The sequence below is a fragment of the Alexandromys fortis genome, unplaced genomic scaffold (assembly GCF_014885135.2).
Source record: "Alexandromys fortis isolate MF-2015 unplaced genomic scaffold, M_Fortis_MF-2015_v1.1 scaffold_203, whole genome shotgun sequence".
Classification (NCBI taxonomy): Eukaryota; Metazoa; Chordata; class Mammalia; order Rodentia; family Cricetidae; genus Alexandromys; species Alexandromys fortis.
Window position 1 is genome coordinate 180830 of NW_026068080.1, and position 24124 is coordinate 204953.

General features: G+C 43.8%; 1 protein-coding gene across 3 annotated transcripts in view; it reads right to left on the reverse strand.

The window, feature by feature from the left end:
- Positions 1 to 500: 500 nt before the first annotated feature.
- The window catches only part of Entpd4 (ectonucleoside triphosphate diphosphohydrolase 4), a 36066-nt gene continuing 12442 nt past the window's right edge, over positions 501 to 24124 (reverse strand). Inside the window, exons 2-13 of one of the 3 annotated variants that reach the window (XM_050121858.1) lie at positions 18290 to 18394; positions 17048 to 17245; positions 16084 to 16289; positions 13275 to 13425; positions 12169 to 12272; positions 10827 to 10886; positions 10468 to 10598; positions 8709 to 8875; positions 5290 to 5614; positions 3678 to 3763; positions 2803 to 2964; positions 501 to 1840 (exon numbers count right to left, since the gene is read on the reverse strand). In XM_050121858.1, the coding sequence (XP_049977815.1) occupies positions 1621 to 1840; positions 2803 to 2964; positions 3678 to 3763; positions 5290 to 5614; positions 8709 to 8875; positions 10468 to 10598; positions 10827 to 10886; positions 12169 to 12272; positions 13275 to 13425; positions 16084 to 16289; positions 17048 to 17245; positions 18290 to 18297 (1818 nt within the window). In that variant the 5' untranslated portion in view covers positions 18298 to 18394 and the 3' untranslated portion in view covers positions 501 to 1620. Of the gene's footprint in view, positions 1841 to 2802; positions 2965 to 3677; positions 3764 to 5289; positions 5615 to 8708; positions 8876 to 10443; positions 10599 to 10826; positions 10887 to 12168; positions 12273 to 13274; positions 13426 to 16083; positions 16290 to 17047; positions 17246 to 18289; positions 18395 to 24124 lie in introns of all 3 variants that reach the window. The other 2 variants (XM_050121857.1, XM_050121859.1) reach the window with 2 other exon arrangements.

Sequence of the window (24124 nt, forward strand, 5' to 3'; positions counted from 1 at the left end):
AGGGCAAGTCCTCTGGGGCACGGTCCACACACGGACTGCCCAGCACCGCGCCGTCTACCTCTCCACTAGGGCTTTTCATCTACAACAGTCACTCTGAAGAGATGAGGAATCTGCATGACTTTCATCAGTTTGAATTCTTTTAAGTGGTCAGTGCAGCGTGCGCCACATCTTTTCTCTGAAGGTAACAGGGCTTTGGAAGCACCGTTCTCCTCTCATCTTAGAGTTTTAAAGTAGCTGAAGGTTCTCAAAACAGCAATTTGCTACCAACTCTGTCAACTTAAGTGCTGTGGAGCTGGGACATATGTGCTGCACCACCACCACGGCCACCACCACGGCCACCACCACCAAAACCAATACCTACTAAAAATACCCCCCCATAGGAATCCCCTGGATTTCAGCTAAATGAAACAACATAAAAACAAACGAACAAATGACACCCCACCAGCCTCACCTGTGCCCCCCCCAATCGTCCTGTTCATGTTTCTGCTTAAAACGCCAAATAGGTTTTCAACATATGCATTTATTTCTCGTTTTAAATTCAGGCTCTTCCATGGTATGGGCTTATAGTGAGAACTGTCACGCAGTGGGTGGAGTGTCCCAGAGAAAGCACTGAAGCCATCTGAACGGTGGGGTGCCAACTTGAAAGTGGAAGAGAGCAGCCCAGCACAGGCCTGCTTCTCAGAAGTGCTGGAGCACCCGCAGGGGACACTCCAGTTCTCAGACCACTAAACCAGGGGAACTTTAAAAACTTTCTGATTTAAAAATAAACAAACAAAACAAATGACCATACAAACAAAAACCCCTAATGCTGCTATAACAGGGCAACAGTTTCCTAAACCCAGGGACAAGAACGGCAATTCACAGGCATGTGCTTCAGCTGCAGCCAGACAAGGCTCTCCTCAGAGCTTCGTATCCGTCACAGCCCTTCATTCAGTAGTACCTCCCTGGGCCGATATTTTGTCAATTTTTGCTATGAATGACTGAATTCTTATGTACACAGTGTTCTGTCTGCATGTATGCCTGCAGGCCAGAAGAGGGCACCAGATCTCACTGTAGATGGCTGTGAGCCACCATGTGGTTGCTGGGAATTGAACTCAGGACCTCTGGAAGAACAGTCAGCGTTCTTAACCTCTGAGCCACCTCTCTGGCCCTGAATGACTGAATTCTTAAATCTGCAAAGAAAACACAGGTAGTGACGGACCTGAGCAACAAATAAACTCAAACACCTCTTCCAGGCTTGTGATTTTAGAGAGGAGAGAGAAGACCTAACTCACTTGTAGGTTCCATCCCAGGCCCAGCTGAAGTCCCATCCTCGCTGATGGGAACTTGCCCATTGCCCTCCACTATCCAAGTCATGCGCTGACAATGCAGCCCGTCCCAGAGACAGCCAAGGACCTTGCGTGGCAGAGACTGTGCAGCACAAACCAAGTGAGTTCCCTTTTCCCACTCCTCCAGTTAAAGCTGTACTCAGAATGGCAACAACTCTAGACAGAAGGGTTCACAATCAGTGGGTTTCGTTGTAACAGAAAGGAAAGGGGTCACAAAACCGTCTGAGCATACAGAGAAACCCTGAGGCGAAAATGGCTTTTCCTGTAGAGTCCTCCTCAAGCTGACACTGTGTCATAAGGGACCAGGGCCCTTCTGGGAGGGCAGGCCTTCCTCCATCCACAGAGAGCCAGTGCGGGGCGCCCTGCGGTGGATGCGCCGCAGCCGAAGCAGGTAGAGAAGGATGGACAGCAGGACAACCAAGAAGCAGCCAGAGAACAGATAGTGGTTGTAGACGAAGGACACACCCCGCCAGTGCCCGTGGCCAGCCCGGAACACCTCCTGCCGGATGTCTCTGCAGGCATGAAGACAAACAGAAGCAGTGAGAAGGGTGCAGGCAGGGGCCTGCTGTTCCTGGCATTCCTTCCCTCTGAAACGGGACAGTAGCCCAAAGTGAGCTCCCTGCCAATGCTATGCTCTTCATGCTAAGACAACGACATGTGGAAGCACGTCCATAAGACCCCAGCATTATAATCTCATAAATGTAAGGGCCAGGGGTTTGCTGTGACAAGGAAGTTAATGGAACAAACACATTCACATAAAAATTATACATAATAACAGCTACTGTACAGAATTTCTGGAGCTGACTCAAATAAAATATCAGATAAAAAGTTTTTAATGTGAGTCAGCTGAGCTGTGAACTTGAGTGGGGAAATCTGTATGTCTATTTGACCAACAGTGGACTGGAATTTAGAATTTTCTTTGGACATGAATCTATGTAGACAATGTCACAGTCTTAAAAGAAATTGACACTTCAATACTATGGACAATGACTGATGTTTTTAGTCCATTATGCTAGCCAGTGTCTCAGCTATCAGTCATCATCACGCTGAAGGAATGGACTTGATGGTTCTGCTGCCAGCCACTACAGGTTAGTGTGTAAATAAAGACGTCCTCCTACATCACAAATATGTTTGCTACAACAGTGCCATAAATGCATTTCAAAATAATTTCTTCTGCAATCCTAGACACTATAATATCCAGTGAAGGGGTCTAAAGCCATAAGGGTCACCATGGAACAGACCCTCCTGCAGGGTTAGGGAACAGACAACTGGGACGTAGAACAGCACCAGTGCTGTGTGCTGTGGGATGGGCTGCCTGAGAGAACAGGAAGCACTTGGGGAGGGAGGCAGAGAAGACCCAAGTTAAGTCTGGCTGGGCTCACAGCTCTGAAAACACGGCCACAAAATGCAGTCACCAAGAGAAACCATGCTTTGGAGAAGCATCTTTTGTGACCCTCCCAAGTTCATAGCCTACCTCAAGGGCAAAAAGCGGGTCCTGTAGAGGATCGCCCCCAGAGTCCACTGTACTTCCTTGTCATACACCTGCAAGGCTGTCTTCAGGTTTTTGTAGGTGACAGGAAAGGAGAAGCCCCTGTGGAACACCTCAAACATCCAGGCTGATTTGAAACACTGATACCTACAAATGCCAAGCACAGGCACAGGTCAGATAGGCACCCGTCTCAATGTCTCCAGCCTGCAGCAGGCCAGCTCCGAGCAGACAGCTGCATATGCGCTCAGGTTCACCCGCACACAGGCCGGGTCATCTGTCAAAACTAACGAGCCAGAAACAGTGTCATTTCATCACGGCTGTGAGATATCACCCTCCATGCACCTTCTCCATCATTTACTGAACAACACCGCCAAGTTCTACCCTCTTTATAACATAATGAAAAGGTGGGAGGATCCTTCTCAGCTCTGATATTGCCTACTCCTAATGCTCTTAGAGGTGGTTCTTGTTGTTTTTGTTTGTTTGTTTGTCTGCTTTAACAAACTACTGGACTCAGTAAGTGATGAGCAGTGGCAGTAATAATAAGACCCACTCGCCACACTTGAGTGACTTAAACCAAAGGGAATTTTATAAACCAAACCAGAGTGGCTTAAATTATCAGAGGAGTATTGTGAGTGTTGTGGGGAGGGATGGAGTCTGGCCGAGGGGACAGGTGGAAAGGGGCAGCAGCCCACACAACTCAATGTTCCTCAGGACATGAGCGAACAGGTGCAAAGAACTTCAAAGCTGAGCAGAAAGCCTGTAACAAGAATTCGTCCCACTCGAGGGAGGCCAAGGGTAGAGAAGGACAGTGGGTAAGGAGGGTCAGCAGGCAGCTCAGGACTTGACTGTCCACTACTTACTTCAGCCGATGGAGGTCAGCGTGAGAGGCATACAGTCCTCGGTCAAAGCGTTCCCTCAAGATCGACCACTTCGTTGCACAGTAATCCTAAAAATAATTTCACCCTAAATAAATCATCCCTGAAAGTTTATTATTAAAGTACTTTTCCTACTTACAAATGGCTTACCACGTTCACCATCATAACAAGCACAGGAAACACACAATCAGAACGAATATCTGTACAGTTAACGTGAGACTCGGGTCTCTGAGTTCCTGGCAACCAGCACACTCTGTACTTGTTCTATGTCCTGAAATCCTGCCCATGCAGGATGCACTGACCTCTTCAAGCCCATTTAGTTCTTCCGTCGTCACTGCACCAGAGCAAACTTGGGCAGAGTGAAACAGCATTTGCCTGCTCAACTGGGTCCTCAGGTCTGGGGCAGCTTGGCCTTGGGTGAGGATGGCGATTTGGAGTCACACTGACTGCTCACAGCCCTGAGCACTAACACAGCTCCTCTCCTCACCTCTCCAAGGTGACAAAGATGGGCTTAGAGAAACAGTGTGACAGGGAGCACAGAGGAAGAGTCAGGAATGAAGACACACACGAGAGAAGGTGCATAGCACAGAAGATACACCCGGCTGCTTGCCATGCTGAGAGGGCACTGAGCTGGTGGGAGGAGGAGTGAAGGCTAAGGTCAGTGGATTCAGCCTGTGAAGCTGCAGAAGACTTTAAACAGCACAGCAAGGTGACAGCGTGAGAGCTCAGACAGAACACCTTGGACAGCATGCGGGATGGACACCAGAGACACCAGACACAGGACCAATTGGACAGCTCCTGGTGAGCTAGAGACTTGGCAAGGACAATGACAGTAGAACAGGAAGCAGGGACAGGTAGAAAAGCACTCACGAGAGAAACTATTGCTGATTATATGGGGTGAAGCATATTACACGGAGGGACAGAGAACAGCAAAGGGGTTGGGGATGCAACTCAGTGAGGCAGCATTTGCCTGGCACGTACAAGGCCCTGGGTTCTACCCCAGCATTATAAATAAAACATAAGAGCCACACATGGAGGTAGGGGAGCAGGACAGTTGGCAATACTGTCAGCTAAGATGGCACACGAGAGAAAGAAAAGTGAAAAACTGTGTATTTGTTTGGAATTATGAAACTCAATGGGTAAAAGACAGGGGCTAAGATTAGAGACCGAATGTCAGCAGCCAGACAACTATGGCATGGATGGGGCAATCTACGAATCTATGAACCTGGAGGGCAATGGGCTGTGGCTGGAAGACAAGGGTCATCAAGACTGAAGAGGTATGGCAGGGAAAACTTCTGACAAAATAGGAAAGCAAAGGGACTCTGATGGTAGGAGTATCCTCGCTGCTATGTGGTGGGGGCCTGCTGAAAGGATTTTGAGATATGGCAATCGTAAGTCAACTTAAGACTCTGGTCTGTTCATTCCTGGTAAACAATGTGGCTAGTAGAACTTAGGTCTTCTGACGACTTCCCTCCCACAACAGAAGGGAAAAGATATCACAGGGATGCACTACAACCACCTTTCCCTCCGAGTATAATGGAAGCTGGACCTGCAGCCCAATGGTCTCTATACAGCATGGATTTTCTTGGCTTGTTACCTTGGCAGCTTTGGTAAATATAGCAGCATTGTAGTCTCCTCCCATTCGCAAGACATCCTCAGTGCAGTAGTAGAATTCAGAGAACCCATAGAATTCGCTGTTCTGGAAGTGGATTGGGGGCTGGTAGACTCCATTGAGGGAAGTCTGTGTCTCATTGGTTTTGTTCATAAAAGGCTGGAGGGTCTCCCGACACAGGTCGAAGTCTCCTGTCCCCCGGAGGTACAGGGTCTGCCCATTTTGCTGGATCTCATCCTTAATGTCAAGAGGCAAGCAGGGGTCCAGGTACGGAGCATCAGGAGTCAGGCCAGTCTGCTTACCCAGGAGCCTGTGGCACAAAGGACCATTTACCATGAGACCTATGCTACTCCTCACATGGACCCACAGAAATGTATGCGGGAACACAAAGGGTTCCAAACCAAGTTAGGAAAATGGTCACCCAGACCTCCGAGGAGATCCACAATGACATACACAGGTATTGCTGAGTCCAAGTAAACAAGCCAGGACCGGACTCATTTATTTGTGTGTCTATACCACAACATGTGTGTGGAGGTCAGAGAACAACTTGTAGAAGCTTGTGGTCTCCTTCTACATGTGGGTCTCAAGGATTTAACGCAAGTCATCAGGCTTCAGCAGCAAGTGCCTTTAGCCACAGGACCATCTCAGGGCTGACCTGACACTTTTGATTCCCCTCAGTACAGACAGGATGCCTGCTGAGGACCCAGCTACCGTGTGGCCCACATCCCCACTCTGCCACTGCTGCTTGACTTTAACCGTACAGAGCTGGATGTAGCGTGACTGAAAAGAAATACCTGGTCCTGGAACACCAGGTTGGATGTTTCAGAAAAACAAGATACACACTGCTAGAAAGCTACTGTCAGACTATGCATGGAAGATTAGAAAGCTGGGGAAAAGCAATTCTAGGAGGTGTACCAAATTGCTTGACAACATGTCATTATCTTGCTGGTATTCTTTAAACAGAGCCAAACTGACAGCTCAATGAAGATGCGGTGTGAGCAGGAAGAGATGGATGGAGTCCAGGGGGGCAGTAATTCATAGCCAAAGACCACCCAATGAATATGGGCGTGAGAATACAACGTGTAAGGTTTGAGCCTCTTCATCCAATTTTATTATGCCCATCATCATCACTATGAATCAACTACAGACTTAGACTGTAGTGGGTATTATTATTGCTATTGTTATTAATAAACTATTGGCCTAGACGGCAGTAGGTAGTAGCTGTTTTTGCTGCACTACAGGCTCTGAGAAGCCCTGTGAAAAGAACTGTTAGTCTTGCTGTAACTGAGATACACCAGGCTTGTCACATCCCAAAGAGATACACTGATAAACGAACCCCTGTCCTCCCAATGTGTGTGCATATTCAAGCAATCAATAAAAAGAAACCAAAGTTCTGAAAATGGAAGCGATGTTCACGTTGGACACCATGACTCTCGGTCTGACTGCTAGAAGCTGAATGCTGCTGGAGTCCCTCTCATTCATTGACAGCCTTTCCTGCCAATCTGAGCATTCTTTAGATCAGGGTTATTCAGAATGGACTTGAGTGCAACCCATAGAACTATGTGCTCTAAAGAAATGAAGCACCACCATGAGTGGCAGAGATAGGTATGAATTTCAAGGCTCAGTTAACGATATGTGTATACTTATGAGGAATTCTGAACAGTTAAACGTGTACCTCACACTTCTGTCTCAGCTGTCCTACACCTAGCTAACGAGTGCCACTGGACTATACATTATGCAAAGCTTTTTCTTTTAAATTGGCAATAAAACCCAATTAGTAAAACTCAGGAGTCAGAAGAAAAGTGTTGAGTAATTTTAAGAAAGTGAGATTTAAATTTATATTTCTATTTAAAAATTTTAAGACTATTATAAAAATAGCTATCACAAAATGTTCTAGATATAATTTTAAAACAAAAAGCATGGGACTACTGCTGTTGTGATTAACATTTCTCAATTAGCTTTTAAAATAATCAGAGAATCACTTCCTACTTATGGACGTGAATTCTGGGTAAACTTATACCCAGACCCAGCTTGGTCTTCATTATGTCTTAGGCCTTCATGGATACATTAAGACTGAATAGGTCAGGGCTGGAGAGATGGTTCAGTAGTTAAGAGCACTGGCTGCTCATCCAGAAGACCTAGGTTGATTCCCAGCACTCATATGGCAGCTCACAACCCTCTGTAACTCCAGTTCCGGGGCATCTAATGCCCTCTTCTGTTCTCACACATGATGTACAGACATACATGCAAGCAAAGACCATGCACATAAACACAACTAATAACATTTTTGAAAAGGATTAAATTGGCCAATGAAATATACTATTACTTAGCTCTAAGATCAGCATTTCTCCTAAAAAAATGTTCTATCAAAACAAACCAGACGCAGGAAGATCAAGGTGTCTTACCTGCCAGATGCTGCTCTTCTGCTTCCCACCCATTCCCCGTTCTGATGACATATTTCAGGTAAGTAACACCCTGGGTAGCCTAAAACTGTGCAGACCAGGCTAGCCACGAGCCTCTGCCTCCCAAGCGGTGGAATTAAAGGTGTGCGCCACCACACCCAGCTACACTTACAACACTCAAGCTGACAGGAGTGGTGCCTTTCTTTCACCTATTTTTCTATACCAGAATTTCACATAAACTCATTCTTAAAAATTTCACTCATAAAAATAGAAGGGGTTAAAAGCAAGGGATGATCTTTACTCATCTGATAGAGTGGAAACCTCCCCATCACTCCAGACTAGTTCTCGGATACTAGTCTGGATACTGCGGCTGATTGCAGAGGCCTGGAAAAGCTCAGATAGTGACACAGTGCTGCTGGTGCCCCACCCTGAAGCTCACACAGCAGCTGCCCTTAACCTCAGAAAGTTCAAATAAGGAATATTCTACAGACATTGGACACTGGTAGATGAGAACCATAGTGAAAGGGTTTAGGAGTAGGGAACGATCTCGAAATAATTTTAGTGGTATTAAAATATTTTTAGTCAGGCACTGGTGGCTCAAGCCTTTAATCCCAGCATTCAGGAGGCAGAAGCAGGAGGATCTCTGTGAGTTTGAAGTCAGCCTCATCTATAAAGTAAGTTCCAGGATAGCCAGGACTATTACCAAGAAATCCTGTCTCAAAAAACAAAAACAAAAAAAGAACAGTGTGTGTGTGTGTGTACAGTATAACAGTACATGCCTGTGAAGATCGGGTAGAGAGAAGATAGAAGAAGAGGGGAGGGAGGGAAGAAAGAGAGAATTTGCAGGCACAACTGTGGGACAGGGCTGGCAGCAGGACCCTGAGGGCCTCTCAGTCCTTCCAGCACAGTGGCAGCTGACAGAAGGTACCTGGCCTGGATCTAGTTTTGATGAGGAGCGAGCTAGGCCTGCAGTGGTTTGCTGAGGAGCAGCAGGTGCTGTACCTGTTTTTCTGAACCGTGCTGGCAAACAGTTTGTCTTCATATCTCTGCCGAGCGGCATTCCCACCGAACCCAAGAAATGTGGCCACATAGACTCGGTACACATGTTCAGTCTGGTGGACATCACACCCCAGGTTGAATTCAGCTAACAAGTTTTTAGCTACTTCCTCCTGTGGGCACAAGGACAACACATTTTAGTATTTTAAAGCAACTTTAGCTCCAGTTAAAAAAGAAGGATCTAAAAAGAGTTACATCTGAGAGCAGCAGACTCTGTCTCTCTACCTCCCAAGGATGCTCTGAGCACTTTCATAATTCGGTTCCTAATTCTAACTAGGGCCTGCAGATGCTGCACATGGGGGTGTCAGGGCTATAGTTCCTCTACTCTGACCCATAAGTCTATGTATGGTACCCCCTGCTGTGGAAATAGACCCAAACACAGCAAAGTCCTGACACGCAAAGACACTTTTATAAAAACAAATAAACAAACAAATAAAAAACCCTAAAAGGAAAGGCATCTGAGTATGCAACATTAAGGGAGGGTTAAATTAATTAAGGGCAGTAATCAATAGTTTATAGAGGAACACATTATGAACTTTAAATAAAAGGTACAAAATCATACAAAAGATAAAAGCGTAACAACCACATTTTGAAACTATAACAGGAATAAAAATAATGGAAAGAACTCCAAAATACTGACAAAGCCTTTTTTTAATTACTAACAATAGTGAATCTAGGGGGAATTTTTATTCTCCTATTGCTCTAAGCTTCCTTTGTGAGCTCTTAGTACTTTTCAGTGAGGGTAGACAGCATGAGTGGTAGTCTCTAGACTACCCATATCTGGAAGGGAAGTGGGAAACACAGGCTCAAATACTTGGATTTCCAAAGTGCTTTTCCAAGGACTTAATAAAGACAGCAATAACACCCACTGAGTACACACTAGGGAACAGAGTGCTAATCTCTCATCAACCATTCAATGACCCCATGCTATAGGGCTATTGTTGGCATGTTTTTCCAGAAGAGACTGGCTCACAGAAGTTATAGGACTTCCATGAGGTCACACAGCTAGGAGGAGAGGGTGATGCTACCTGCTGGGCTTGTCCTGCTGCATGGCCCGACTCTGAACCACTACCTGGTACATGATTCCTACTTTGGGGGGAAACAATGTAGGAGACCATACTTTGGTGTCAATTTACATCTGGACAGAAACAGTAACGAGAGATGTGGCGATTCTGGGACACATAAGGAAATGGCTCTGGTGTCCTCTTGGCAAGGACCGCTGAGGACCACAGACCCTGACTGACAGCACTGAAGGGATGGAGGAAAGACGGAATGAACCAGATGTGGAGTAACAGGTAGCAACATCAGTATTTTCCAGAAGAGTTCAAAATTATTAAAACACAAAAGTGATCCTCCTGATTCTAAATTTAGAAACCTGACACTATATTATTTTTTAAGTGACCAAAGAGAAAATGTAAACAAAACCTCAAGCATGCGACTGACATACACCAGAGAAGAACTCTAAATTCCGAAAACAAACCAGCTAGGCTCAGTGTACAAACGTAATGGGCTTGGCTGAGGCCTGCCTCATTCTCCAGCCTCCTTCCTCCTGGGTTGAGAAGATGGAACCTCAGCAAGCAGAGTAAGGATGTGTTCAGACTCAGGAAACAAAACAAAAATGGATGGAGACATGTTAAATGAAAACGGAAGCAAACACGAGGCAATCTGTACAGATAATAACCTGCTGTGAGGAGGCAAAGCTTACAGTTTTGGGGACTTCGTACGCTATCTGAGTAGACACGCCTCCCATGTCAAGAATACCGGCTGTCCTTTTCCGAACGATGGCCTCACTGCTCTCACTGCCAGGAACGTTGACCTCCACAACCGCCTCGTCATCTGGAGAGAGAAGGGTCCACTCAGCAGGCGCTTCGGGAGGCACACTCTGCTTTGAAGACCGTGCAGTCCATCCTCCCGATGAGCTCAACTGTGCTTTAGACAGCAGCTCTGCCTGCCCAGCCCCCATACTCGCCATCCCACAGCACTCAGCTCTTCTGCCCTTGGACATGAATTATGATTGATTGTAACTTCCAACCAGAGCACTAGACGAAACCAACAGGCACTTACCCTCCTCAATATGCTCAAACCGTCCGAGGACAAAATTGATGCCAATCCAAGCATACACACCTAGACATTGCAGAGCAAAATTAAGAAAAATCAAGTTTTAAACCTCTGATCAATTTGGTCTGCACAAGCTTCTCACTTATTTTAACCCCTGACATCCTGAGACAGAATCACCAAATAACATATTTCTACTGATATTTTATCTTCTTAGTGGTTTTACAAGAACTCTCAATTTTAATACTTACATCAGGTGCATCTGTTGAAAATATAAATTCTACGGGGATTCCACACTGACTTCCCCTAATCTTCCCTCTATCTTTCTCACCTACAACAGCTGCCAAACCCCAGCCTATACATGTCAGCATTCCCTACAGTCTGTTTTTATCCGTTCCCACTGCCACCTTGACTTGTGTCTTTATGCAGTGGAGATGACAAGCTAATCAGTCTTCCATGGCAACCTCCTCCATTCTATCCTGTTGGACTGGTCCACAGACAAAGTACAAAGTAACAGGCTGATAATTCAAGATCTATCCAGTGTTCAACATCAACACCACCTTTCCACAGAGCCACAATCCATCAAGCGGAAACCCAGTGGTCCACTGTGGCATCCCCTCCCACCTTCAGTAACAGTGATCATTTCTTTTCATCGGGCCATGCTTCCTCTACCTGCTCAGGTAACTTCCTCTGCTCCCCTCCCAAGGGTTCAACTTATAACCATTCCTGGGCAGGGGGAGGAAGAGACACCTGCCTCTTTCACACTCTCAGGATATTTTTTCTCCCCTGTATCTTCCTAATGTGACCTCTTACAGTTCTGAGGGCCTTTTTTGTAAGGTGCTCACTGCTGATTGGCCTATTCTGCATTTCCAGATGCCTTCCCATAGGGAACACCTGCTGGAGCAGTGAGTGATCTAGGAACAGATCCCATACTTCTAGGTCTCTGCTCCTAGCAAACCATTACACTGACTGGTTGTTTCTTACTCAAGTGAAATAATTTGTCGGAAACAGAATTAATATTTTCTTAGTTTATTAAAGGCAAGAATTTCTCCTTACTAGAAGTCAGAGGTTCATGGCCTAAGACTTTTTACCAGCCAGGCAAGGAACACAGTCTTCCTCTATCAGTTTGTTCAAAATACAGTCCCTAAATGTGGTAAGGACAGATGAGGTATGTTTAGCAGCTTTAGGGCTATATAATAAAGACTGGCTATATAGGGCACTAACTTAGTCATTAAAGTGTCTCTCAAAAATATGGTCTCCAGTGGTTCAATACAATGCACAGTGGGGAGGGGGCCTGTGAAGTGGGGACCCCTCTCTCACTCACTCTGTGAACTGAAGGTCTGATACCAACCTTCTTGTTTCCCTGAGATGACTTCAGCATGGGAGTCAGAAAACAGGAAGTCAAAGTGCACAGGGATGTCGGTCAAAAGGTCCTCCAGGATGGCTTTCTGCTGGCTTCAAGGCAATCCCAAAATTTACATGTCAAAATCATATGCTTGATTTGTTTTGAAAACAAAAACAAACAAAAAACTGTATGACTCTGTTATATCCTATACGAAATAGTTAATTGTAAAACTAAAGTGATTCACTGAAAAAAAAATTGCTTATCTCAGGAATGTTCTTTTCCAAATGAAAAAGCTGTGTAAATCGTGTAATTCTTGGCTTACTGGGAAGAATGCTTGTCTAGCATGTACCAAGTTCCGACACCAGCACCGTATAAACTGGGCACGGTGATAAAAGCCGCAACCCCAGCATGCAGGAGGTGGAAGTAGGTAGAAGGATTGGAGATTTAAGGTCAAACACAGGTACATATTTAGTTTGGGGCCAACCTGGGATATGAGACTGTTGTAGGATATTTGTACACTGTGTGAAGGTGTATTGCTGTGATTGTTGAAATAAAAAGCTGAACGGCCAGTAGCTAGGCAGGAGGTATAGGTGAGATTTCCAGGGAGAGAATAGAAGAGAATAGAGAATCTAGGCACGCGGGAGATGTCAGGAGATGGGGAAAGGAAATAGGAGGTACAAGACTGAAGAAAGGTAACTCCACATGATAGAACGTAGATTAATATATACATATTATTTATATATTTATATTATATTATATAAATAATATAAATATATAAATGGGTTAATTTAAGTTATAAGAGCTAGTTGGGAACGAGCCTAAGCTAAGGCAGAGCTTTCATAATTAATAAGCAGTCTCCATGTCATTATTTGGGAGCTGGCTGGCAGGACAGAGAAAGACTCGCTACAGGTGACTCTGCCCCCAAGCCCCACAAAGTTAACCTTATTATTTTAATCACAAATAAGTAGATTAGAAACTCTTTGGTGAGGTTTAAGAGAATGGCTCTGAGACTAGTCCAGACTCAGAAAGGATCTCCAGTGTCTGATGATAACAGTGATGGAGAAGAGGGCAGCGAGCCGCCCCTCCCAAGGTCCACCCTCCAGGCAGATCACCTCTCAGGAAGGACTCTCATTCCAGCAGTGCAGAGAATGTAGAGAGGGGTCTCTTTGTGTTTTGCCCGTGGCACATGTTCTGCAGCAAAGTTCAGAAGTGGAGAAATGTAATCGCTGACTTTTTCTGGAGAGGTAGCAAATTCTGAGATGCCTGCAGAAAGGGAGAGTCTGCTTAGCAGGGACGTGGCGGAGCTAAGAGTAAAGTTCTTCAGTGTGCTGAGTCTGTATTCTAGTTCTGCCTGTTCTGCTACTTCCCCACACTCTGCTGAGGCACGAAGGGTTGTTACACGCCCTCTTCTTTCATGGATACTTATCCAACTAGCATCTACTACATGTCCCACACAGGAGCATATTCTTGCCCTTGGAAATGTGTGTCTTTCTCCTCAGGCAAACTCCAATGGCTGCAAAGCCACCCACACACCATGGGTCTTCAGATTGCAGCACCAGCCACCAGTGCGCTCCCAACCTTCAGGTCAGTTCACAATGGCTGTCTAATGCACACAGCACTGCTTGTCCTCACAGACACGTGTTCCGCAACTGGTCCTACAGATCTGTCTCTGCTGTTTGTTCTACTTCTGCTCTCCTTGTTTCTCTGGACACTACCATCTGCTGCTGGCCTAGTGTAGCCAACTACCTTCCAGGCTCCACCGACCCCTCCATCTCCTACCCCAAGGATGCTTCGTTTCTATTTTAAACCCTTCTATGGCTCCTCTAACCAACTCAGACAAACTCAACTTAGAGATACATAGCTACTCACACAATGGCCCGCCCTTGTTTCCTCCCAAGTCCCTTCCTTCCATCTCAAAGCACTGAACTAACACTTCTGGCAATGTAACCTACTGTGGCCTTCATTGAGTCCCCAGCAGAAAGAGCCTTCTCTTCCCCTCCCTCCTTTACCCAGCCAGCTTATACATGCCTACACTATCAAAATAATGGGGGCCTGAGAAGTCCCACAGTTTCTTACTTCACACATTACAGAACTGTAGACCCATAAAGATGGTGAGTGAAAGGAATCAGCAGAAAATGGAGTAAAAGGCAAAACTTTCTGCACACAGAGCTGTTTCAGCAGAAAACCAAATCCCAAACCAACCAGAACCTATTTTTAAAATGCTTAGAGCCTTGTTTATATTAATTCTGGGAGATTAGGAGTCAAGACAGAGCATTGCTATAAAAAGGCACACTGAGGTCTGACTGGCTGAGCTTCTAGTGTACACCTCAATGGGGCAGCGTTGCTCAGCTGATCCACCCTGTGAGGCAGAACCATGCTGAGCCTGCTCTGACTGAGATCCTGGTACACTTCCATGAGGACATGGGTTTCCAGCTCTCCATGGAGATGTTCAGTTAGTGCTGGGGGCTGTCATGTGAGGCTTGGAGAAAGGCAAAGTGTTCTACTGAGCTTGAGTTCTGAGTCTCTTGGTAAATTTTTATATGATTATACTTTTATTATGTTAACCCTGAAGATGTTTCTCTATTAAGCATACATACAGAACAATGGAAAATTAAAAGTTACTACTAAATATTAAAATCTCTATTTATGGAAATTCATAGATGCTATTATGCTTCTCAGATGGAAGGTAATAAGCTTTATTGATTATTACTTATCAATAGTCTACTTTAAACTTTTTGTGTCACATTACAATTATCTGTACTTATGGGGTATAGCGTGATGATCAGATACGTGAGCAAAAAGCAACAATCAGAGGGAGCGACTAGCACGTCCATCTCTGAACACTTATCATTTCTTTTTGTCTTTCTAACATTTAAAAAGATAAATTCATTGGATAGTCTGCATTTAATATTTAGGCACTCACACACTAGTGAAAGAAAGATGTTTCTGTTACGTTCTACAGCCTACTGTCTTAAATCAGATCTTATTAAATATTGGGCATGAGATAGCCCTCTTAAAAATGCTCCATTCCCAATGCTTCTGACATGGTGCCAACCATGGGCAAGGCGGAGATCCTGAGAAGGTGAGAGACTGCTGCTTAAATCGTTCAGTGAGGAAGTCAAGACTCGACTTCACAACATTACACTGGTTTAGAAATCTTTAAACACTGGGTGTATTTACATTTACTTTTTTAAATCCCAAGGTTACCCTTATGAATAATCTAGGACATAAAAATACATCTGGGTAAATGGAGCCTAGTGACCTGAGGCAGGATTGGATGCTGAAGGTCAGCCTGGGTATCTTAGTAAGATAATGTCTCAAAAAGAACAAGTGGTGGGGATGTAGCTTGGGGTAGAGCACTTGTCTAACATATGTGACTATGGTCACAACCAGAAAAGAAAGAGAAAGAGGCAAGGGAGGTAGGGAAGGAGAGAGGAGAGAGAAGAGAAAAAGGGTAGGCAAGGAAGGAAGATAGATATCTGGGCAGTAATTTTCAAAAAAATCACTAATACATACCAATATTTAAACAAATAATATGCTAATATTTAAAGTACAGATTGTTATAAGTTATTGAAAATGTCTATCTTTAAGGAAGAACTACCAAATAGGAAAAACAAAGAACAAAACCTCCACAACAATGTTAACTAGCATGTGAGCAGACATCGTGGGGCTACAGTGATGATAGTCACAGATGACCAAAAGGACACAGACTGTGGAGGTTTGAACAAGATGTTGGTCACATACACAAAACAGACAGAAAAGGAAATGGAAAGGGAAACAAAGGCAGCCATTAGGCTCTGTCTCACGCTCAGAAGAGGGCAAGGCAGTGTGGGGTGAGAGGAGAGGAGAGGACGTGAGCTGTATCACAGGATACTGGAGCCCAGAACCCAGTGCTAGTCCTCAGCCATTCTTATCCCATACCAGGTTTAATTTTCATCACCACCGGCTTTCGGTTTTTGTCCCTCATCTGTCTGATGTCCAGCAGATCATGAGGATTGCCGTTGTGCCGAGGCCAGCAATAGACAAATATCCGAGAGCCGCTACTGCCGCAGTCCACCACAATGCCATAGTTCACGTTGGGGTTGTTGGTGTCGGTAGCCTCAAAGTCTGTGACTCGGGCCAAGTACCTTGTTCAGAAACACACAAGTGTTGTCACTTAAACAGAGCATCACCCACTCTAACAGAGAAGGCGCCCTACAGAAGTACCATATCACGACCGCCACGTTGTGTAATGATCTCTCTCTGGCACTCTCTTCATGGCCAAATGATGAGTCAAAAGAAGACCAAATGAAGGCTGCCCACAGGGAGCCTCTCATTCAGGTCTGTGCTAACCTCTCCTTAACACAGCTACAGGCTCCAGAGAGAAAACTGTTTCCAAAGTACAAATGTTAACTCAGAAGGCAGTTTAAAACAGGCAGAAGGAGCTCCTGACTGTCCTATCCCAGGGCCTTCCCTGTGGCCAGCTGTCAGTACGTCCACGCAGGCTCATTTCCTAGCAGGCAGTCAGCAGGCCCAGTTCTCACAGCCACATGCTCCTTATATGCCAGTCCAGCCATAACAGGACGGTGCCAGAGCTGACCATTCCTGTCCCTCTGATGTTAGTTTGCTGTGAGTCTAACCACGAGTGCAGTACTGTCCTCTGGGAAGAGGTCAGATCAGGAGGAAGGAGACCTCAGAGCTACCCCACCCCTTCCCACCATGTGAGCTGGGACACGGCTTTAACCAGATACAAACTTCACTGAAACCTAGCTCTTGGACTTCTCAGCCTTGAGAGCTACGAGAAAACAACTCTGCAGCTTATAAGCTGCCCTGTGTTCTGTTACAGAGCTGGAACACAGTCAGCCAAAGGTTTGAATTCCTTCTAGAACAAATCTTTATCTCTTACCTTTGAGATTTCTTGTCCTTCGACAGCCACCCATACTTGCTGCGTATGATAACGACAGAGAAGTACAGAAGGGACACAGCTGCAGCCAGGATGCTAATGACGATGATCTGGCGTAAACTGGTGTTTAGGAATCGAGGACAGCCCACTGGAGAGATGCTAAAATGCCAAGAAGCAGGAAAGAGACAGGAAATGCCGATCCTGAAATTCCAAAGAAACAGATTTTAAAACAACATACTTGGATGAGACCTGGCCTCACCTGAACAGGTGTTCAGCACGAGCTCCCCCTGCTTGCTGTCTGCTCTTCCCATGCCCCAGGTTGCTGCTTGGTTATGGAGCACATCACTATAAAATGGCATAGTGAGAATGACACCCTGCTGGTTATGATATTCTGCATGTCCCCCTTTCTCGGGAGTATTACAAAATTTCCTGCCTTTTTCCAAAAAGAAATCCCGTTCATAAGTTTATCCAGATAAACACAGAAATCTAAAATGAAACCAGTTTAAGAATGAGGACACCAAAGGAGACTGAGGACACAGAAATGGCAAGCTGCAAGCTACCCCATAAATGCCAGCAGCCTAGTGGATGACACATTGCGCATTAATGAGCCAATGGCTTAGGAGAAGTGAGATTTTCTTAACAAGCAATTCTAGAGTAAATTTCTCCCCAATGACCCAGTAATGGGAAAAACAGTATTGCCATAATGAAGTCAATAAGGAACTCAGATTTTAGAAAGAGTCCCCTGAGACATGTTTTATAAACAGGAAGGATTCAATTTATGTCATGAAAAAGAAGCAAACTGTAGAGCCATCAGCAGGCACTGCATTTAGGGTAAATTTCATTACTTCATACTTTCTTTGTGTTAAAAAGTCCTTTATGGACTAAAATCTCTTGCTGAAGGAGGTACACTGCCAGCCCACTGAAAATTCCCTTCCTAAGATTTCTGAGGACACTCCATGGCATCTGCCTTCATCTTCTTCACCTCAGAGGCTCTAGACAGCTATCCTATGCTAATATAACATCCCAAGATACCATGTGCTTGCTGAGACTGCAATTTACACTAACCCTTATAGAGCTCACCTGGCTCCATTCTTTCTGTGACAAGGGCCGTGTTGGGCTCTGCAAGACCAATGGCTTTAGAGCAGTATAACACAACTTCAAACACTTCTCTCTTGGGATTTAGATTTTCTTCTCTCTTAAGATTCATTATTTCCTCAGGGTTTACAGGCTAGTGACATCACTCACCTTCCCATACTGAAAGGCCGCGGACCAGGCAATGTTGTGGGAGTCAGCTATTGTCACGCACAAAGACAGAATGAGAGCTAGAGTCTTCATGGAGCCAGAGCTTCCCTGTTTCAGGGTGAGAAAAATCAAGATCAGTGAAATCAAATAAAATGTTTGTGGTTCTACTAAGTACATGGTTAAACTCAGCCATACATCACCTGACTGTGATCCCTATGTGGAGAACACTGGGTTAGAACAACATGTTTGTACACTAATTTCATGCTGCTAGAGATACAGACCTCAATCAAGAGATGCTAAGAGTGGTACAAGTTATTACTCCAAGCATCCCTATAATCTCAAATTTTCATGGCATTGTTGAGGGATAATGGTCTGTATTCTGTGAATTATATTTTAAATAAACACTGATTGGCCAGTAGCCAGGCAGGAAGTATAGGTGGGACAACAGACAGGAAGTAGAGGCGGGTCAATGAGAACAGAACTCTGGGAAGAGGAAAGCTTGGTCACAGGCTTTCCACAGAAGAAGTAAGATATGACTACCTTGCTGAATAAGGTACTGAACCATATGGATAACATAGACAAGAATAATAGGCTACTATAAGTTATAAGAGTTAATAAGAAGTCTGAGCTAATGGGTCAATCAGTTTAGAACTAATGTAGGTCTCTGTGTGATTTCTTTGGGACTTAATGATTACGGAAACCAGGCAGGACAGAAACCCAGACAACAGGGCATGAAGTAATTATAGCACTGAAATGTTAAGGAAGATTTGGAGGTCACTTGATGGACTACTCGACTTTGCTTTGCTGTACAAAGTTCAGTGTGAGGTGCTGTCCCTGACAGTGCTCCATCCTGTCACCATCCTCATTCCTCCAGGCCTCAGCCCTTATGTCACAACATCAAACCCCACAAATTAATAGTGGGAACTTTAACACCCCACTCTCATAAATGGGAAGGTCTACCAGACAGAAACTTAACAGAGAAATAAAGGTACTAATAGATGTTATGACTCAAATGGGCTTAATAGACATCAACAAACCATTTCACCCAAACACTAAAGAATATACCTTCTTCTTGGCACCTCATGGAATCTTCTCCAAAATCGACTACATACTCGGTAACAAAGCAAATCTCAACAGATACAAAAAAATTGGAATAATCCCATGTCTTATTAGGATCATCATGGCTTAAAGTTAGAATTCAACAACATTAATTGCGGAAAGTCACAAACACATGAAAATTGAACAACGCTTGAATGAACCACCACTGGGTCAAGGATAAATAAAGAAATTAAAAACTTCCTAAAATTCAATGAGAATGACTGCACAACATACCCAAATCTATGGGACACAATGAAAGCAGTGCTAAGAGGAAAGTTCATAGCACTAAATGCCTACATAATGAAGCTGGAAAAATCCTACACTAGCAACTTAACAGAACACCTGAAAGCTCTAGAACAAAAAGAAACAAACTCTCCCAGGAGGTATAGACTACAGGAAATAATCAAATTGAGAGCTGAGACCAACAAAATAGAAACAAAGAAAACAGTACAAAGAATCAATGAGACAAAGAGTTTGTTCTTCGAGAAAATCAACAAAATAGACAAACCTTTATCCAAACTAACCTAAAGTCAGAGAGAAAATATCCAAATTAACAAAATCAGAAATAAAAAGGGGAACATAACAACAGATACAGAGGAAATTCAGAGAATCATCAGGTCATATTTCAAAAACCTATACTCCATAAAATTGAAAAACTTAAAGGAAATGGAAAATTTTCTGGATTAAGTACCACATACCAAAATTAAATCAAGACCAGATAAGCAAATTAAATAAACCTATAACCACTAAGGAAATAGAAACAGTCACCAAAAGTCGCCCAACCAAAAAAAAGTCAAGGGCCAGATGGTTTCAATGCAGAATTCTACAAGAACTACAAAGAATACTAAGACTCCTTCAAACTGTTCCACACAATAGAAAGAGAAGGAATATTGCCAAACCCTTTTTATGAGGCTATAGTTACCCAAACCACGCAAAGACACTACTAAGAAAGAGAATTACAGACCAATCTCACTCATGAACATTGATGCAAAAATACTCAATAAACTACTGGCAAACCAAATCCAAGAACACATCAGAAAAATCATCATGAAAAGTAGGCTTTATCACAGAGATTCAAGGATGTTTCAACATATGAAAATCTATCAACGTAATCCATATAAACAAATTGAAAAACAAAACAAAACACATGATCATCTCATTAGATGATGAAAAAGCCTTTGACAAAATTCAACATCCCTTCATGATAAAGGCCTTGGAGAGAGCAGGAACATACTAAACATAATAAAGGCAATACACAGCAGGCCAACAGTCAACATCAAACTAAACAGGGAGAAACTCAAAACTATCCCACTGAAATCAGGAACAAGAAAAGGCTGTCCACTCTCTCCTTATCTATTCAACATAGTACTTGAAGTTCTAGCTAGAGCAATAAGACAGCAAAAGGAGATCAAGGAAATATAAATTGGAAAATAAGTCAAACTTTCATTATTTGCTAATGATATGTTAGTGTGTGTGTGTGTGTGTGTGTGTGTGTGTGTGTGTGACCCCAAAAATTCTACCAGGGAACTCCTACAAACTAATAAATACTTTCAGTAATGTAACAGGATACAAGATTAACTAAAAAAAAAATCAGTAGCCCTCCTATATACAGATCATAAATGGGCTCAGAAAGCAATCAGAAAAACATCACCCTTTACAATAGCAACAAATAATATAAAATATCTTGGGGTAACTCTAACCAAACAAGTGAAGAACTTGTATGACAAGAACTTTAAATCTTTGAAGAAAGAAATCAAAGAAGGCATGAGAAAATGGAATGATCTTCTATGCTCTTGGATAGGCAGGATTAACATAGTAAAAACTGCAATCTTACCAAAAGCAATCTACAGATTCAACACAGTACCCATCCAAATCCCAGCAAAATTCTTCACAGACCTCGAAAAAACAATACTTGACTTCTTATGAAAAACAAAAAACCAGGATAGCCAAAACCATCCTGTACGATAAAGGAATTTCTGGAGGCATCACCATCCCTCACTTCAAATTCTACTACTGAGCTACAGTACTGAAACCAGCCTGGTATTGGTATAAAAACAGACAGGAGGACCAATGGAACCAAATCGAAGACCGATTATCAATCACACACCTATGAACATCTGACTTTTGACAAAGAAGCTAAAAATGGAAAATGGAAAAAAAAGCATCTTCAACAAATGGTGTTGGTAAAACTGGATGCTGACATGTAGAAGAATGCAAACAGATCCATACCTATCATCATGCAAAAAACTCAAGTCCAAGTAGGTCAAAGACCTCAACATAAAACCAACCACACTGAACCTCATAGAAGCAAAAGTGGGAAGTATTCTTGAAATCATTGGCACAGAAGACCACTTCCTAAATATAACACTAGTAGCACAGACACTAAGAGCAACAATTAATAAACGGAACCTCCTAAAACTGAAAAGTTTCTGCAAAGCAAAAGACAGTCAACAAGACAAAATGGCAGCCTACAGAAGGGAAAAGATGTTCACCAACCCCACATCCGACAGAGGACTGATCTCCAATATATATAAATAACTCAAGAAACTGGACCCTTAAGTACCAAATAATCCAATTTAAAAATTGGGTACAGATCTAAACAAAGAATGTTAACAGAAGAATCTCAAATGGCTAAAGACACTTAAGGAAATGCTCAACTTCTTTAGCCATCAGAGAAATGCAAATCAAAACAACTCTGAGATACCATCTCACAACTGTCAGAATGGCCAAGATCAAAAACACTGATGACAGCTTATGCTGGAGAGGCTGTGGGGTAAAGGGAACACTCCTCCATTGTTGGTGGGAGTGCAAACTTGTACAGTCACTTTGGAAATCAGTATGGTGGTTTCTCAGAAAATTAGGAATCAATCTACCTCAAGACCCAGCAATACCACTTTTGGGCATATACCCAAAGGATGTTCAATTTTACCACAAGGACATTTGCACAGCTATTTTTTGTAATAGCCAGAACCTGGAAACAACCTAGATACCCCTCAACCAAAGAATATAGATAAGGAAAATGTGGTACATTTAACACAATGGAGTACTACTCAGCAGGAAAAAAAATGACATCTTGAAATTCACAAATAAATGGACGGAACTAGAAAAAAACATACTGAGTGAGATAACCCAGGCCCAGAAAGACAAATATAGTATGTACACACTCATAAGTGGATATTAACCATAAAACCTATAGTCCACAACCCCAGAGAACCTAAACAACAAAGAGAACCCTAAGAGAGAAAAAAGACAAGATCTCCTGAGTAAACTGGGAACGTGATGGACAGGGGAAAGGTAGAAGGGGAGAAGGGAGGAAGGAAGGAGAAATGTATAGCTCAATAAAAACAATAAAAAATAATTGCTTTGATCATAGTATTTCTTCAAACAGCAAAACAGTGACAAAGACAATGCCCATCTGGTCCATGCAGCAATTTTTTGGCGAGTCTTACCTCTATGGGAGGGTATCAGATCCCCTGGAACCGGAGTTACAGACAGATGTAAGCTGCTACATAGGTACAAGAAATTGAATCTTGGTCCTCTGGAAGAACAGCTAGTGCTGTTAACTGCTGAGCCATCTCTTCAGCCCTGTCTCTCCCATTATGAAAAAAAAAAAAAAAAGAAGATTCACATCAGCCTTGATGCTTATTTGGTGAAAAACACAGACATAGTAAGCAAGTATTATGGGACGTGGGTTAGTGTGACTCTTCATCCTGTGATAAGCCCCTGGGAGAAAGCCTTTTACAGTGCAAGGACTCATTTTCGCTCACAGTTTCAGAGGTCATGGCAGAGCAGCACACAGCATGGCAGCCAGGAAGTAGAAAGAGGGCACAGGAAGAGAATGCTGAGCTAGCCCTAACTGGCTGCTTCCTTTTCCTCTTCAGACTCCATTGATGTACCCAGCTATTGGGTAGTACCTCAGATCCAGAGTGAAGTAATCTGCTCTGTCAATCCCCCTCACAGACATGGCTGAGAGTGGCATGCCTTCACTCTGAGTCCTTTCTCAATCCAACCAAGTCAACAACAGATACTAACAATCACAGCGCGTCTGAATATGACCAATCAAATCCAGGTTAGACTAGGAGAGTCTAACTTCTGAGCTAGTAAGCTTGAGATGAGGTGACATGTTTCAAAACAGAATCATTTAAATACCAAAGGATTAAAGGAGAGCCTTGAACAATTGCAACCACGGAAGAGCTCCTAAGAAATGACTGTCTAGTAAGGTGAGCATCCAAACTGCCTAGGCTCCCACAAAACCAATAGGTGCAGTAGGATCAAAAACCCATTGCCATTGTTCTTGGGGTCTCAGTAGTCCTCATTGTCTGCTATGTTCAGTGAGACCTGTTTTAACCCAGGCTTTTTCAGACCCTGGCCAGCTGGCCTTGGTGAGTTCCCGATAGGACATCCCCATTGTCTCAGTGTGTGGGTGCCCCCCTCGCGGTCCTGAGTTCCTTGCTCGTGCTCTCTCTCCTGGTGCATAACTTTAAAAAAAAAAATGACTGTCTGCCAGGGCTCTCGGAGGTGCAGGCTGCTGTACAAAAGTGACTCAGGTGTTGACGAAAGGCAAAGCAGAATACTTGAAGATGTACAGAGCTGCACGCATGCTCCGTGGTTCTTCCATATTCACATCAAGTGGTCATTTTAAGTAGCATGTCCTGGTCGATCTTTTCTTACTACGGTCTTTCTCCTACTACTCACGTACTACCCTGGTCAGCACTGTGAATTGCCTTCTTCAGACCACAC